Source organism: Hylobates moloch, unplaced genomic scaffold (genome assembly GCF_009828535.3).
Source record: "Hylobates moloch isolate HMO894 unplaced genomic scaffold, HMol_V3 SCAFFOLD_2, whole genome shotgun sequence".
NCBI lineage: Eukaryota > Metazoa > Chordata > Mammalia > Primates > Hylobatidae > Hylobates > Hylobates moloch.
The window spans coordinates 141,047,074-141,063,789 of NW_026652277.1; the positions used below are offsets into that span (position 1 = coordinate 141,047,074).

Sequence of the window (16,716 nt, forward strand, 5' to 3'; positions counted from 1 at the left end):
GCTTGAAATGAGAATGTAGATGCTTTGTTTGGGAAAGAATTTTTCCTTTTTTTTCTGTATAAAAATCAAGTGAAGTAAAACCCAGACTTTTCAGGTCATAATGATGAAAAACTTTTTAACTACTACTTTGACATTCCAAGATCTGAGTGAAATTTTGACTTTTAAAGCATTGCCTTACAACTAGCTTGTAATATATCACTGGTCTATAAAAATTGGGACAATAATAGTCACTAAGATGCAGGTAAATGTTGTATAGAATATTGATAAAATGTTCGTTTTCATTACTAAAATTACTTGACCTGAAATGTGTAACTTAATTTACAATGAGAATACAGTAACAATGCATTTTTACATAGGGCTGATGGTTTCAGATTATTTCTGTGATTTAATTTTAGAGTATGAAACAAATTTCATTAATTTAGTCCAGAATCTGGAAAAGCAATTGATGATAAGGAACTTTATTTAAGATAATGTATACCAATTCATTTTTTTCATCAATAGGCCTTTAGTGGAAAGCTAATCTGTAAATAAAAGAAAAAATAAATAAAAAGGAAACAAAATTTCTCAGGAAACAATCTTTGCTCTGACCACTCAGCTTTGTAATGTAGCAGCTTGTAATATACTTTCTATTAAAGATTCTTAAGGGAAAAAGAGATACAACCCACTGTGGCTTCAGCATAATAGTAGGAGTGAAAGTAAATATTAATAGATAAAAAAATGAAACTAGCAGCTCAATAATCTTCTTAAACTCATAAAAAGTGTTTTCTTGCTGTGTCGTATGGTGAACATTATATTTCTGACTTCTTTTATATAATCTTGTCTAGAATGTCAAAGGGACATATAAAGTTGATTATTCCCTCACAAACATAATTGACACACATGCCCATTTTTTTGGGGTGAAATTCTCTTTAATGTTGAATGGCAATCCTACCAATGTCTGAATCACATAAATCAAATATTGCATGGCAGAAAGCAGACCTCTATGAGAAATTAATATAACAATATGAACTTCCATTGAGTATGTATTATTCTGCTGTGATAAGTAGGATTTAGATCTGTCTCTTATTAAAGGAATAGGGTGAGTGGGAAGAAAGAGTTAGAAAAGAAGGGACTAGAAAGTAATTTCCCATTAATGAGATAAAATATAAGAATAAATTGTTTTCATAATATTAAGTAAAATAAGAGTAAGAAGAAGTAAAATGTATTATGTGAGTAAGTGAGGCAGTGGAGTGGAGAACTGAGTTGCTAATGGTTCTCTTGAAAATATATAAACAACATGAACAAGGAAAGTATCCTCGTTTTCATGCATTGCCTTCATATAGACCATCTTCTCTCCGAAGCCCATGCTATGCCCCTCACACCCATTCCCCAGCGCCTAGCCAGTTGTGGGCGCTCAATAAATATTAAACAACCAAAGCACAAAGTATTGTCAAAAAGTTTAGAATTCACAGGAATCTATAATATTGTTATTATAATTTAACATTTATTGAGGGTCAACAGCATGACTTAGTCAACATATGCAAATAAGTTATTTTATAAATACATATTAAGCAAATAATTAAATACAATTGTGTTAACTAAATCTTCTGTTTTACTTCATTGATTTTAAATGTAAAATTGTTTCTGTCTTTTTTTATAACTTTGGTACACCAAGAAATATGAACATTCATTATATTCAAATGGATAAAGTTTTCTCAGGGAAATCATTACTCTTAGATATTATTAACATTCACTTGAAAGAATGGAATAAATCTACAATCAGTACACATCACAGATTTCAAAAAGACCAGTGCATACACAAAGAAGAGAAGAATCTGATCAGGTGGATGAGGACAGTGACAGGTTTACAAAGCTTGCAATAGCACTTAGGTTTTGCCTGGTGTTGTGACAATGTAAAACACTATTACAATTATATAGGGAACCATTGTTTACAGAATAGCATCAAAAGCAAAGAAAGAAACTCTTCAAGTGGACACAAATTAGCCCATTTATGAATTTTGAAACATTCCTTAATTTAAGGCAAAATCGAATATTTTATTATAGTGAACTCTGATACGTTTATGATCAACACGCTCCAACTTTATACTTAATAAAATGTTTACTAACTGTGTTAAAATTTATTCTTGATGGTTAGTAGACAAATTTTATTTAATTTCCTAAAAATGTTTTTGTCGTGTTTCTACTTAACTGACTGTCGAAGTGATTTTTAATTGTTAAGAGAACTGAACGCTACATTATTCTGTAATAAAATTTTCAACTTAATTTTGAGATACTGGAATATCCATAAGTATTTAAGTCCAGAGATTCAATATGCACAATTATAGTCAGATCACAAAGTGTACTTAAACTCTATTAAGAGTTACAAAAATCATGCAATTTTTCTAAATAAAGTCCACATGTTTAAACAAATAAAAATAAATATTTAAAGAGGATTTAACTATATTTCAGTGAATTATAAACTAGTAATAGATTATTTATACTTCTGAAGATAACTAAAAACTACATAAGAAAGCAAAGTATATGTCTTAAAGCATTATGCATAACTATTAGAATAATATGAGAAAATTTATAGAATGTCATTATTTATTACTTCTCATACTACTTTATTAAAAACACAAAATATATATTTTTCATATCAGTTATTAGTAATAGATATACTATCATAAAAATATGCAAAATATCCAAATATATTATTTCCTATGATTGTTATGGTTGAAAAATGTGAGGCCATTGTCACACAATATTTAAAATTGAAATGATTTACTAAGTCAATATAAAAATAGCCATTGAAAGAACCTCATTTTTTTCACACAATCCAAGAGCCTAAACTTTGATAAGATAAAAGAAGATTTTAGTAAACAAAATTATAAAATCATCTGAAGGAGTAAGATCATATCTCTAAAAACCATTTCCAGTCTCTTGTCCACTAGAGGAGACATTATAGAATTAACGAAACTGACACCAATGTGATGATCAGAAGAAAGAAACAATCTGTTTTCAAATCAATTGTCTGTTCGGTACTATTATCAGTGTGGGTGTTTTATATTCTAGTCAATCTTCTTTTGATATACTGTGGCTATGAAAACAACCTATGAATGTCATGAGTAATCAACACTTTTATACTAGAGGGGGAAGGCTGTAAAACTCAATGAAATCAAAGTAGTTTGATAATTTATGTCATCTGTGTTGAAATTGATTTTATAAGAAAAAATGCCTTAGTATATGTCATATGCTTATCTAGAAGTTTACACATTTTCACATCCTTTCACATATATTTTCATGTTTGCCCTATACAACATCTTGTCAGATGGGCAAGTCAGGGTTAATTATCTTTATTTTTAAAAAAATAAATTTAGACTCAGGAACATGCATATGAACACACTGAAATTAGGATCCAGTGCTCCCACTTTATGTTTCAGAAACTAAAATTCCACTCTTCTTCAAAAAGAAATCAACAGAAACATCTACTGAATTGTAAAACTTCAGAGTCCCCAGAAGCCAAAATAAATTGGAAAACATTTTCCATGCAATTATAATGGGATTTTATTTTGAAAACCTCAAGGAAATAAATTCTTAACCAATCTTTTTACTTAACTGAATTCTTAACCTTAGTTTACTTATTTGACATGTGAGGGATTGAAGGATTTTCTTGATATATTTATGTCAAAAGTTCTTAACTTCTGATATTAGGATTTCATACATTTAATTGCATCTCAAATTTGAAGGAGAAATCATTTAGACTTTGTTCTTGACAAAATTATTGCAAGTTCTAATTTAATTTATTACAATAAATATAGTAGTATTATATAAGAGCAAAGACATGAGGGAACAACAATTAATTAGCACACTTGAGCTCTAAGAGAAGCCACATCACTTTAAATGTTTTAAGTTTAGTGTACTGTAGCATTTTTCTCAAGCAGAGTCTGGAGTGATCTATGTATGATATAGCTACATAAACACAAATAAAATGCATTAAGTATTTTATACCATTATGATTTATAACACTGAAATTTCAGACCTCTTGGGAGAATGAATAGTTGAAGTCATAATATAGTATATATCATAATATATTCTACTTACTTTTGCTGTTATTTTCTTCATTTTAACTTTTACGTATATTTTTTCAAGCAACAGAAATAGTTTTGCATATATAGGATTGGACCATCTTTATTTTTCAAATTATAATCAGTAAGGTGGTGTTAAAACCACAAATCAAATAGGAATATGTCTACCAGTTCCCCTGGATCATTGTCTTATTCCCAACAATCTTCAGCATGTCCCCTGATGTAATTAAACAGTTTGTGGAGTTTTCCTGTTTGGAACTGATATTCAAAGTTTAGTTACACAAAAGAAAGACCAACCCAGATTGCTGTCTCACATTCTCCCTGGCACAGAAAAACATGCAAGGACAGTGATAAAGAGTAATAGACTTAAAGGTTATTGTCTTCCGCCTGTCTGAATCCAGTGCTTTCCTCCGCATGTTGTTGTCTTTCTAAAGAAGATAATGTCAACCTCCTTCATTTTTTTTTACCTTGCTCCACTGTCTTGGTTGTTTTCTCTTCCTTCTTTCCAGGTACAGCTGCAAAACAAAGATAAGGTTTAAAGAAGAGTTCCAGACAGAAATACTGCTTCTGCTCAAAAAAAAAAAAAAAAGCATTTTGGAGTTCTTTCAACATTAAATCTTTCTTTTACACAAGTTATTTTGAAGCTTCTTAAACATTTCTCATTTCTCTATAATGCAATTGAAACCAGATTTTATATCTAAAGAATTAGAGAAAAAAGTGATAATCCCTTGCATTCTTCTGCCTACATTTCTATAATTGTATCTGCTTTATTCCTTTACACTCTGCTTTGATAAACTAGCTCTACATAGAATTCCACTTGACAGGACTATGATTAATCTACTTACATTCCAGGTTATTGTTGGAGTCACTTAGTGTCTTGTAAATGTCAACTAGATGCTCCTTTATATTCATGCTTAACATGGCTTAATCAGCGAAAGAATAGTGTAGTCATGCTTGAGAGTCATTTAAATATTAAATGAAACCATCCCAAATCATCAGTAACCAAAAGGGGATTATTTGGGTGCTGTACCCCTTTCTCTAAGATGTTTTGCTCTCAGTGAAGTATTCACTGTTTACCTATTTACAGTAGCTGACAGTCGAAAAGTAGAACAGTACAAATGATTCATTCAGAATCGGTGCACCCCACTGAAAGAATTGATTCAAGAAAATCTTCAGAGTTCATTAGCAACCATTAAATGAAAGATTGATGAGGAACTGATTATTGCTATTGCACCCAAGTATCACCCCACATAAAACTGCAAGAAGAAAAAATACAACTTTAAAATGAAGAAATATGTCTGTAGCCAACTTAACCCATTGATGAAACTTAGAAACATTCATTCATATCAGGACATCCAGACATCTTGTGCTTCCTGATGAGATGCCATGTGGCAGATACAGTATCATCTCTAAAGTATTATTTCCAAGGTATCCAACTGAAATTTAGCTAAGCCAGATTTAGCTTTCAGTTTCATCAAATACAGGATGTACAGAACATTTTAAACCATATTGTGAAGAAATAATTAGACCAATCAAAAATGTCTATAAGGTAACTGGTCCTGATCTTTGTAAAAAGACAGTGTAATTAAGAAGGGAAGAAGGAAGGAGGGAGGGAGGGAAAAAAAGGAGGTGAATTTCACCTTTAATTATATCTGTTGAAAAAAAACAGATATCCAAAAATTTGAATATGCATTGGTTAGAAGAAAATTCCCTATATTTCCAGGAAAGTAACCTATTATTTTACCCAATTATGACCCAAAAATAGAGCAAACCATATGACTGTGAAGCAAGGAAGATGTTAAACTAAAAAGCAAATAAATATGTATGAACCTTACAAATCACACCTGTAGATAAATCTTACATAACATAAGATATTATAGGGTAAATACCAATGAATGCTAGACTCTTATTTTGCTGTTTTTGTTAGATTATAGTCAATATTATGGTTAGGACAGTGGGAAGGGGTAAGCAAGTTGGCCTTCGATGCTGAAATAAAGGCACAAGTCCCAAGATACTCCTGAGGTGACTTTCCAGAACTGATTTATTACCAGAAAAGAACTGTGCAGTTTAGCCTGAAATTATCAAATTCCCTTGAAGGACAACCACAATTCTGGTTATTCTAAGGGATTATGTGTCCTAGAAGAAGAAGCAATGAATGTTTTAGAGTGCACAGTCCAGTTTTGCCACTGAATTACTACAAAAATGAGTGCACATTATTTTACCTTGAGCCTTATTCTTTTTGTTAAAAACGCAGATAATGCTACAAGGGCTCTTTTAAGGTCTAAGTGAAAACAATTTATGGAAATCAGCCCAGTTGCAGCCACATAACTCATTAAATAGAAGCTGTTATTATTTTATTAACCTTTGCCTAAAACACAATCATCTCACTTTCATAGGCTAACTCCTATTTATTCATCTAATCTTATTTTAGGGCTATAATACATTTTCTTTAAAAGGCAAATTAAATTTGAAAAATAAAGAAAATTTCCACAAAAATAACATTAAAATTGCTCATAGATGAGTTAGACATAAGTAAGGAGTAAAGGGCAACGTAGAAATAAATATCTGAAGAAATAGCCTGGAATTCATCCCAGAGAAACAAAAAGATGGAAAATATACAAGAGGTTAACAGACATAGAAGATATAATTCATCTTAACATACATCTAATTGAACTTATAAAAGATTAAACAGTGTGAGGAAGAAGCGATATTTGAAGAGATAATAGCTACAACTTCTCTAGAATTTCAGGCACTAGCAATAGGATTCTGGAAGCACAAGAAATCTAAGTAGGGAAAGGATGGGCTAATTTAATTCATATCTTTCCCTTACACTGTAACAATAAAATAAAATAAAATAAAATAACCATTTTCTTTTAAATTGCACAAATCCTAATTTTGTCTCTTAGAAAAATATCAGTCTTTCTATGCAGTAGTATCACATTTTGGCTTTAATTTCAGTCTTTCCTGATACCTAATAATGCCACATGCTTTTCATATACTTAACAGCATTTAGATAACCTCTTCTATGGAGTGCCTCTTTAGATTTTTGCCTAATTTCTTTATGTTTTTTAAATTGATTTGTATGCATTTGTAATATTCTAAATGAGTCTTTTAAAATATATATATATATATATATATATACACACACACATACACACATATATACATATACTGTAAATGTCTTCTTCCACTTACATTTTTTTCTCTCTGGTTTACACTAACAGGAGTTTTAATGATAATTAAATTCAATGTATCAATCTTTCCTTTGTAACTAATACTTTTTGTATTCTATTTAAAAAGATTTGACTCCACCACGGTTATATTTTAAATTTTTCACATTTTTTCCTGGTAGCATTATAATTTTTAATCATTTATATTTAGAAATATAATCCACTGAATTATTATTGGTGTACGGTGTGAGATAAAAGTTCACTTTTTTCCTTATGGATACCACTCAGTCTTAATTACTCCTGTAGGTTTAAGATAATTCTTGATATCTACTACTACAAACCTTCCAGTTTGATCTTGTTCAGGATTGTCTTGGCTATTTTTAGACATTTGCTTTTTTCATATGAAAATCGAGTCAGCTTATCGATTTAAATAAAACAATAGCAACAACAAGAAATCTGCTAGGATTTTGACTGGGATTATGATGAATTAATATATCATTTTGAGAATTGATATCTTTACAAAATCGAGTCATCTGATCGGTGAACATAAAATATCCCTCCATTGAGTTTTGTACTCCTTAATTTCTCAAATATGTTAAAATATAAGAGATCTTCAAGAACATTATAATTTGTTACATTTATTTCAAGATATTTTATGGATTTGATGCTATTATATTAGAACAGCATTGTAGTCATCTTTCACTTTATTTTCCAAAGTTTTGCTCTTGATTTCTAAAGCAAAGTTATGTTTCATGTGACATTTTATGCAGAAAACTTGCTAGTCACTCAGTTGTAGCAATTTTCCTCTATAGATTGCTTTGAATTTTTTAAGTGGATAATCATATCATTTGTGAATAACGTGTTTTATTTCTTACTTCTCTATTTGCATATTTACGATTTCTTTTTCTGATTTTACTGCACTGGATGGAAAACCCACTATGGCATGTGATGGAAGTGGTGATCGCAAACATCCTTATTTTGTTTTGATTAGCAGGGGGAAAAACCTTTAATTTCCTCCATTAGGTATGATGTTTGCTAATGGTTTTTGCGGATGTTTTATCAGATTAAGTTTCTATTCTTGTGATGAATTATATCAAATGCATCTACTATGATGAATGTAGTTTCCTTTTATTCTGGCTAATTACATCAATTTGTGTGTATTTTAATTTTTTGAGCTTGCATTTCTGAAATTAAACCAACCTGACTGCATTTTATCTTTCATATGTCCTAGCAGACTTAATCTGCTAATATTTTGTTTAGACCTATGCCTCTAGGTTTACAAGAAGTTTATATATATATATACACACACACACACACATATATACATGTGTATATATATGTATATATACACACACATACATAGATACATGTGTATATATATATACATATATATATATATATAGTTGTTGCTCTAGTTAAATTTTGGTATTACAGTAATTCTAACCCCATATAATGAGAGAATATTACCTCTTTTTCTATTCTCTGGAAAATTTGATGTCAGATTGGTGCTAATTTTTTCTTAAATGTTTAAAATAATTCACCAGTGAAACCATCTGGCTAAAATTGAGGGAGGGGAATAGAATTACAACAATAAATTTAAAATTTTATTAAAATGTTTTAGTTTATTGGAAAATCTTTTTATTTGCTTATTATCTATAGAATCTGTAGTGATGATCCCTTTTTATTTCTGATATTGATATTTTGTACCTTCTCTGTTGTTTTTTTATTATTATTATACTTTAAGTTTTAGGGTACATGGGCACGATGTGCAGGTTTGTTATGTATGTATCCATGTGCCATGTTGGTGTGCTGCACCCATTAACTCGTCATTTAGCATTAGATATATCTCCTAATGCCGTCCCTCCCCCCTTCCCCCACCCCACAACAGTCCCCGGAGTGTGATGTTCCCCTTTCTGTGTCCATTTGTTCTCATTGTTCAATTCCCACCTATGAGTGAGAATATGCAGTGTTTGGTTTTTTGTCCTTGAGATAGTTCACTGAGAATGATGGTTTTTCTTAATATATTTTTGTAAACATTCATAATTTTTATTGTATTTTATTGATAATAATATTTTGACTTTTCCTGTTGTACTATTTGATTTCTAAATAAATAGCTTTGGCTCTTTCATTTATTTCTCTTCCTTCTACTTTCCTTGGGTTTAATTTTATGAATTAAAAAATATTGACTTCTTAGCTATCTTTTATTCAGCCTTTTTTCTTTTCTGATGAATGTTTCTAAAAGCATATAAATTTTATCATACATTTGTTCATTAGATCTCCAAAATTCCACTTTTTCCTTTGACTTATAGAATACTTAGAAATGTATTACTTACATTTACCATAGCATCTAGAATTGTTCCTAACATAATAATTAATTTAGATTTGTTTTGTAATTAAATATATCACTTGACAAAAGATATGTCTTGATAATAAATATTTTCAGTTGAGAGAGAAAAGAGATCAGTTTCAACATTAGTGGTTTTCCTGGAAAAGGAGATTTTAGGTATAGCCAATGATATATGAGGAAAGACAAAGGAGTGGGAAAGACTTAGATGTTCCTAGAGGAAGTGTAGTTTGAGCAGAGGATTTCCAGAGAGGAGATAAGGGATAGTCTAAAAGTAGAGAATAGGACCAAATGCAGAAACCTTTGAAAGCCAAATTAGAGCTACACTTTACAATGTACGCTATAAGAGGCTAGTAAGATGTGTAGTGCCTGAGTCTATTCTATGAATGTTCTGTCTCAAATCAACATGGAAATAAAACACTGACAATTTGTAACTATAATAGAGCCACATAGGTAGGTATTCTTATTCATAATTCTTTTATTCAGAATAATCATTATAAGTATGTTTAGGAAATACATATTTTTTAGTTATTTTAATTGAATCCCCTGAAGGGTAAATGTCTCAGAAAACAACTAAAGTGTGACTTACATATAAAGACCAAGTTTTCTAGTTTTCTTTTCAATGATGGGTTCATAATTCCTGGCACACATATTAAATAGAGAAGGCTAGTCCCTTAAAGTGCTATGTTTTTTGTTGCTCAGAAAAGGTCACTGGAAATGCTGATTATCTATACAGAAAAGATGACATTTCACATAAAATGTTGATCCTTTCATTTCTGGTTCTAATGTAAAATTCATCAATTCTAATTCTATGAAGAGCAAACATTAGAAATAAACAGCTCATCTAAGTAAGTGAATTTTTTAACTGCTTGGAGTCAAAAGAAGACCGTCATCAATTTCTCTTTCTATACCACAAGATATCTGGAATATCCTTTAGTGCTGAGTGAAGAAATTTTCTTTTTTCTACTTTTGTAGAAGCATATTTTAGAAAAAAAAATAGATTCTTATTTCACTACTTCAGAGATCAAAACTAACGTAAAGGAGACAAAGCAGCTAACACACTTGGTATGTAATGCCCAGATTAGGGCTATTCTTTAGCTAAACTGGGAGCTGGGACATTGGTTTTATGTAGTTTTAGGCTTTTATTTCACTATTCTTCCCTACAATTTTCCTTCAGCACCCAATTCTCCAATACAATTGACATCCCTCCCTTTTTTCTCTGTACCACCCATGGGGGCTCTGATGTATGCCCTTTATTAGCAGTATTAGCAGGTACTTTTTTTTTTTTTTAATGGAGTTTTGCTCTTGTCGCCCAGGCTGGAGTGTAATGGCGCAATCATGGCTCACTGCAACCTCTGCCTTCTGGGTTCAAGCAATTCTCCTGCCTCAGCCTCCCGAGTAGCTGAGATTACAAGCGCCCACCACCATGCCTGGCTAATTTTTTTGTATTTTGTTTTGTTTTGTTTTTTTTTGTTGTTTTAGTAGAGACAGGGTTTCACCATGTTCGTCAGGCTGGTCTTGAACTCCTGACCTCAGGTGATCCACCTGCCTTGGCCTGCCAAAGCACTGGGATTACAGGCGTGAGCCACCATGCCCAGCCTAATAAGTACTTTTAAACAGAGAAGTGAGACTTACCTGGGAGAGATGTATGCTAGAATAGAGGTGAGGAAGTGAGGAGTGGTAAGAAAATATTGTGCCATTTGAAGTGTCCCTCATATGACATATATTACTTCCGAGAGGTAGACCTACAGCCGTAGCATAATAAGCTATTATTTCCAAAGATAGAATGTTATTATTTCCAAAAATATAAGATACTGCGGGAAATATAAGAACTATCCATGATCTATTTAGATTTTACAGGTACTGCCTGGAGAGGTCATTGACTGAAACATTGCAATAAATCACTAATTATGAAAGAAAAAATATTGTATCAATTTAGTCTCCGGATACATATTATGGTGGAAAGTGGAGACAGAGGTTTCTCGTAAATTCTCAGGTGATGTTAACTACTTAATCTGTTCACAAGGCATGTTAACTACTTAATCTGTTCACTTCCTGCTCCAATCTTCCTACAGTCTTCTAACATAGTCGGAATTATGAATATAGCATTATAGGATTGTTGTAGCACAGAAAACAAGGCATGTCTAAAGATGAAGTTGGAAAAGGATATAGGAGCCAGTTCTTGGGGCACTCTATATGCCATTTTAACAAGCTTGGATTTTATCTTATGGAAAACAGGGGAACAGAGTATTAAATTTTAAGTGGCTTATTCAGTTTTGTGGTTTTACTAAATTATTGTGGCTATTGGGATATTCTACTAGATGAATATTAGTGGAACAAAAATTAAAACCTGAGGGCAGTATGAGGTTATTTCAGTGGTTCTGGCAGAAGACAATGAAGGCTTCAATTAGTATGGTAGTAATGGCTACAAATAAGAGAAAATATGCTCAAGAAACAGAAACAGTAAGTTGGAAAGAGAAAATGAGTTTAGGTTAAGAAAGATTGAATGTAAAGGGGATTTTTTTTTTTTTTTTTTTTTTTTTTTGAGACGGAGTCTCGCTCTGTCGCCCTGGCTGGAGTGCAGTGGCCGGATCTAGGCTCACCGCAAGCTCCGCCTCCTGGGTTCACTCCTTTCTCCTGACTCAGCCTCCCGAGTAGCTGGGATTACAGGCACCCGCCACCACGCCTGGCTAATTTTTTGTATTTTTAGTAGAGACAGGGTTTCACCATGTTAGCCAGGATGGTCTCCATCTCCTGACCTCATGATCCTCCCATCTCTTCCTCCCAAAGTGCTGGGATTACAGGCATGAGCCACTGTGCCTGGCCGTGAAGGGGAATTTAAAAAAAAATTTTTTTTTTTAAAGTTCCAGGGTACAAGTGCAGGAAGTGCAGGTTTGTTACACAGGTAAATGTGTGCCATGGTGGTTTGCTGTACCTATCAACCTATCACCTAGGTATTAAGCCCAGCATGCATTAGCTATTGTGAAGGTGAATTTGAAGATATTTATTGGGAAGTTGAACATACAAGCCTGAAATTCATTAAAAATCTCTGAGATGGAGACACAGGATTGAAAAAACTTCATGATATAGGGCAGAGTTTCAACTTTGAGAGGTGATATATCTCAAAAGGAAATGGTACGGAATGAGAAGTTCAGAGGATTAATAATGAATTATGAGGAACACCAACAAGTACGAGGCAACAGATGAAAGAAAAAACACAAAGAAGCCAGAAATAAAGGCCAGCCATATGGAGAGAACCAGGAGACTATACTGTCATGGTAGCCCAACAACAGAGAAGTTTAGAGAAGTGACAAACTGATAAATGCAACTGAGAAATCTAGTAACATGAGGATGGAAGCGTTCTGTTGGCTTAGCAATGATGATGTCATCAGCATTGGCTGGAGCTTCAGTGGCATGGTAGGGACAGGAGCTTAGTCTTTGTGGAAGGCCAGAGGCAGCACTAGGACTCCAGCATTCAGAAAGCTGGCTAACATGGGAAGGAGATAAAGTCGTAGAGAGACAGAGAGAAAGAGAGAGAGAGAGAGACAGGGAGAGAGAGAGACAAGGAGAGAGAGAGAGGTGTAAATCAAGGAAAAGAAATAATTTTGAATCAGAGAAAAAACATTTTCAAGATGAGGAACAATGCCAGTAACAAGAAAGAGGAGGATGCCACAAAATGGGATGGATGATTGATTTGGAAGGAAAAACTGGAGAAACTGGTCTTAAAGAGAAGGAGAAACACTACCTCTGAGATTAAAAGAGAGATGGATATGTGCCACATTTTCTTTATCCAGTCTATTATTGATGGGCATTTGGATTGGTTCCAAGTCTTTGCTATTGTGAATAGTGCCGCAATAAACATATGTGTGCATGTGTCTTTATAGTAGAATGATTTATAATACTTTAGGTATATATACCCAGTAATAGGATTGCCGGGTCAAATAGTATTTCTGGTTCTAGATCCTTGAGGAATTGCCACACTGTCTTCCACAATGGTTGAACACCATAGAATACTATGCAGCCATAAAAAAAACAATGAGTTCATGTCCTTTGCAGGCACATGGATGAAAGTGGAAACCATCATTCTCAGCAAACTAACACAAGAACAGAAAACCAAACATTGCATGTTCTCACACATAAGTGGGAGTTGAACAATGAGAACAGGGAGGGGAACATCACACACCGGGGCCTGTCGGTGGGTGGGGGGCAAATGGAGGGATAGCATTAGGAGAAATACCTAATGTAGATGACAGGTTGATGGGTTCAGCAAACCACCATGGCATGTGTATACCCACGTAACAAAACTTCATGTTTTGCACATGTACCCCAGAACTTAAAGTATAATAAAAAAAGAGAGAGAGAGAGATTGATATGGGTTAAATAAAAACACCAGCTACTACCCTTTTTATTCCCAGCCAACTATCTTCATCATCATTTCTCATATACTTCACTCCCTCATTCCTCATTCAATTTGTCACCCTTTAGATTTTTTGGATGTCACTCCCCTGAGAATTCTGTATTGAAAATTATTAATATATTATGTACCTGACAAATCCCATGACCACCACCTTGCTATTGAAAGTACTTTTTTTCTGCAGTTACTGAAGTTATTTTAGTCTGCTTTTATCTTTGATTTTCCTTGTTCTTTCCCCAAATGCAAATGTAAATGTTACCTTATCTCACCGCGACTAGCTCAGTTACCTCCATGCAAAGGGCACCAATGTATACATCTCCAGCCTATCATTGTCTGGAGCTCTAGTTTTACTTCTAGAACCACCTATGTGATGCTACTTTCATGTGCTACTAGCACTTTGACTTAAATTTCTGTAAAATTAATGTTGCCTTTTCTCTCCAAACTCTTTCGCTTTTCTTTTTCATTGTTATTAAGAATACTAACAATATTCTTCTAGCAGCCAGTCTAAAGAACGCTATTGTCATTAAATTATTTTTCTTTTCTTGCCTCCCAAAGCTTATCATCAGTTGTGAAATTCCCCTGAATCTACTTCTTTATTAGTGCTAACATAATCTCTCTCTCTTCCAATCTCATAACTAATGCCCTAGTCCAGGTCCTAATACTTGTCACTACATTGTTGAGAATCTTCCTAATCTGCCTATTTCAAAATTTTCCTTTATGAGTTACTCTTCCTAAAACATATGTTTGAGTGTTATTTATATACTTACAATTTTTCATCACCTCCCTAATTGCCCATGGAATAAAGTCCAATTTTAAAATGAGGCCTTTTACGGCATTATTAGCCCAGGTTATATTAATTCCTACAATGGTCTTGAGATTATTGCTGTTCCTCATATACATACTACAAATTTGTATCACTTTGTCTTGCTCTGAAATCTGTGCCTAGGATATTTTTTTCTAACTCATTTACATAGCAAAACCCCATCTCTTATTTAAGGCTTAACTCTAAAGTTGTCTTCTGCCCTAAACATTGTCTTTTCCCCAGGTAAGATTAATTTTTTAACTTCCGTAGAACTTTATCTGTGTTTATATCTCTACCCTGATGGCTTTCGACCTTGAAATATGGTAATACAAAAAACTTTCATTGATAGTAAAACTCGAGGACAACTTAGTGACTTAATAAAGATTCAACTATTTTTAGTATTTTAAATTGCTCAAGAACAATATTAACATTTGAAATTTTTCTTGATTTTTCATATAACATATAACCCATAAATATACGGTAAGTAAATATGAAAATGATTAGAAAACTGCGAGGTGAAAATCAGATATAAATTAGCAAGCTGATATCATATTAATGATTAAATACTATGTATCTCCAAATAAAATATGACTTAAAAATAGGCTTAGATAAGACAATTTATGCTACAGATAAATTGACACATTACAGTGAACACCTTAAAATATTAAATTATTATTCATCTTCAAAAACTTTAAAACAATTACAAAATTAGTAATTTCCACTTAACATTGCACACAGTTCCTGGTTTAAGCCTCAATTTAGAACAATTTTGTAATATCTTAAAAACAAAAAATAATACTTGCTTATTCTACTCACATGTGAAAGGCTAGAGGTGGACAAGTTGTAAAGTATGCTAAGTATTGTGGAATTTGGGGATTGGGTAGTAAATACATGATGAGAACAATATATTTTTTCACGCACGGCTGATTGTCAGTGAGAGGTAGGAGATGAACAAGTTACTTGACAAATGAGAAAAGTATCCTTTGATTTTTGTTTGTAATTTGTCAAATTGGTAAAACCCTTCATGAGTTTCAAAACAGTTATGGTCGCTTTGAAAAGAACACTTATTTCTGTTCGTGCTGTAGTTGCAAATAAACTCAATATGTAGAATTATATTTAAATTGAGAATTGGGGTATGAGATCTATGATCAACTAGAAGCAAAGTAGTTGATGTTAATAATGTATGTGAATAGATAGATAATTTATTTCCTTTCACTTCCCTCTAAGCCTGACAAGCAAGTCTACTTAACCCCAACCAAAATGTCTGGCCATACTCTATAAACTCAGTGACCATTCTTAGTTGAGGACTCTGGTGAGTTCACTAATTGATGGTTCAATTTCAGTTCTGTCTATCTGCTAACTCCAAGTTGCCTTTATTGAACCTCATACATGTGAGCTTATATTTCTACCCTAAATACTGTTCAATCAAGCCCAGCCTGAAGTTGCCTCCTTACATATTTTGAGTTTGGCGTAGAGGTTTCTCTGTACACAGTGAACCCAAATGGAGGTAGAAACAGGCTGTAATCTACTCTTGTGCTAATCATCAAGTTTTGGCCAACCAAAGGGAACCAGCTGTTCAAACGGTGTCCAAAACAGGCAAAGGTCAAGCTGTAACCAATCTAGCTGTTTCTGTATCTCACTTTCTTTTTCTGTATGTGATGTTCCTTGTTCTGTCCATAAATCCTTCCACCACGGGGCTTTGCTGAAGTTTCTCTGAGCCTACTCTGGCTCAGGAAGCTGCCCCATTCATTAATCATTTTTTGCTCAGTTCAACTCTGTTAAATATAATTTGGCCAAGGGTTTTCTTCTAACAATATCCAGGCTCCCAATGACGCAGAGCACAGAGTCTATGGATCAGCTACCAGGAGTTCAACTTTTGCTTCTTAACTGTGTCTCCAGACTGTCTTCCACAGACATGGATT

At 33.0% G+C, this 16,716-nt stretch overlaps 1 protein-coding gene across 2 annotated transcripts in view; it reads right to left on the bottom strand.

Annotated features, from left to right (window-relative positions):
• Window positions 1-1,466: 1,466 nt before the first annotated feature.
• The window catches only part of TRDN (triadin), a 284,355-nt gene continuing 269,105 nt past the window's right edge, over window positions 1,467-16,716 (bottom strand). For both annotated transcript variants that reach the window (XM_058430587.1, XM_032158166.2), the window contains one exon: window positions 1,467-4,579. In XM_058430587.1, coding sequence (XP_058286570.1) covers window positions 4,518-4,579 — 62 coding nt within the window. In that variant the 3' untranslated portion in view covers window positions 1,467-4,517. The remainder of the gene's footprint in view (window positions 4,580-16,716) is intronic.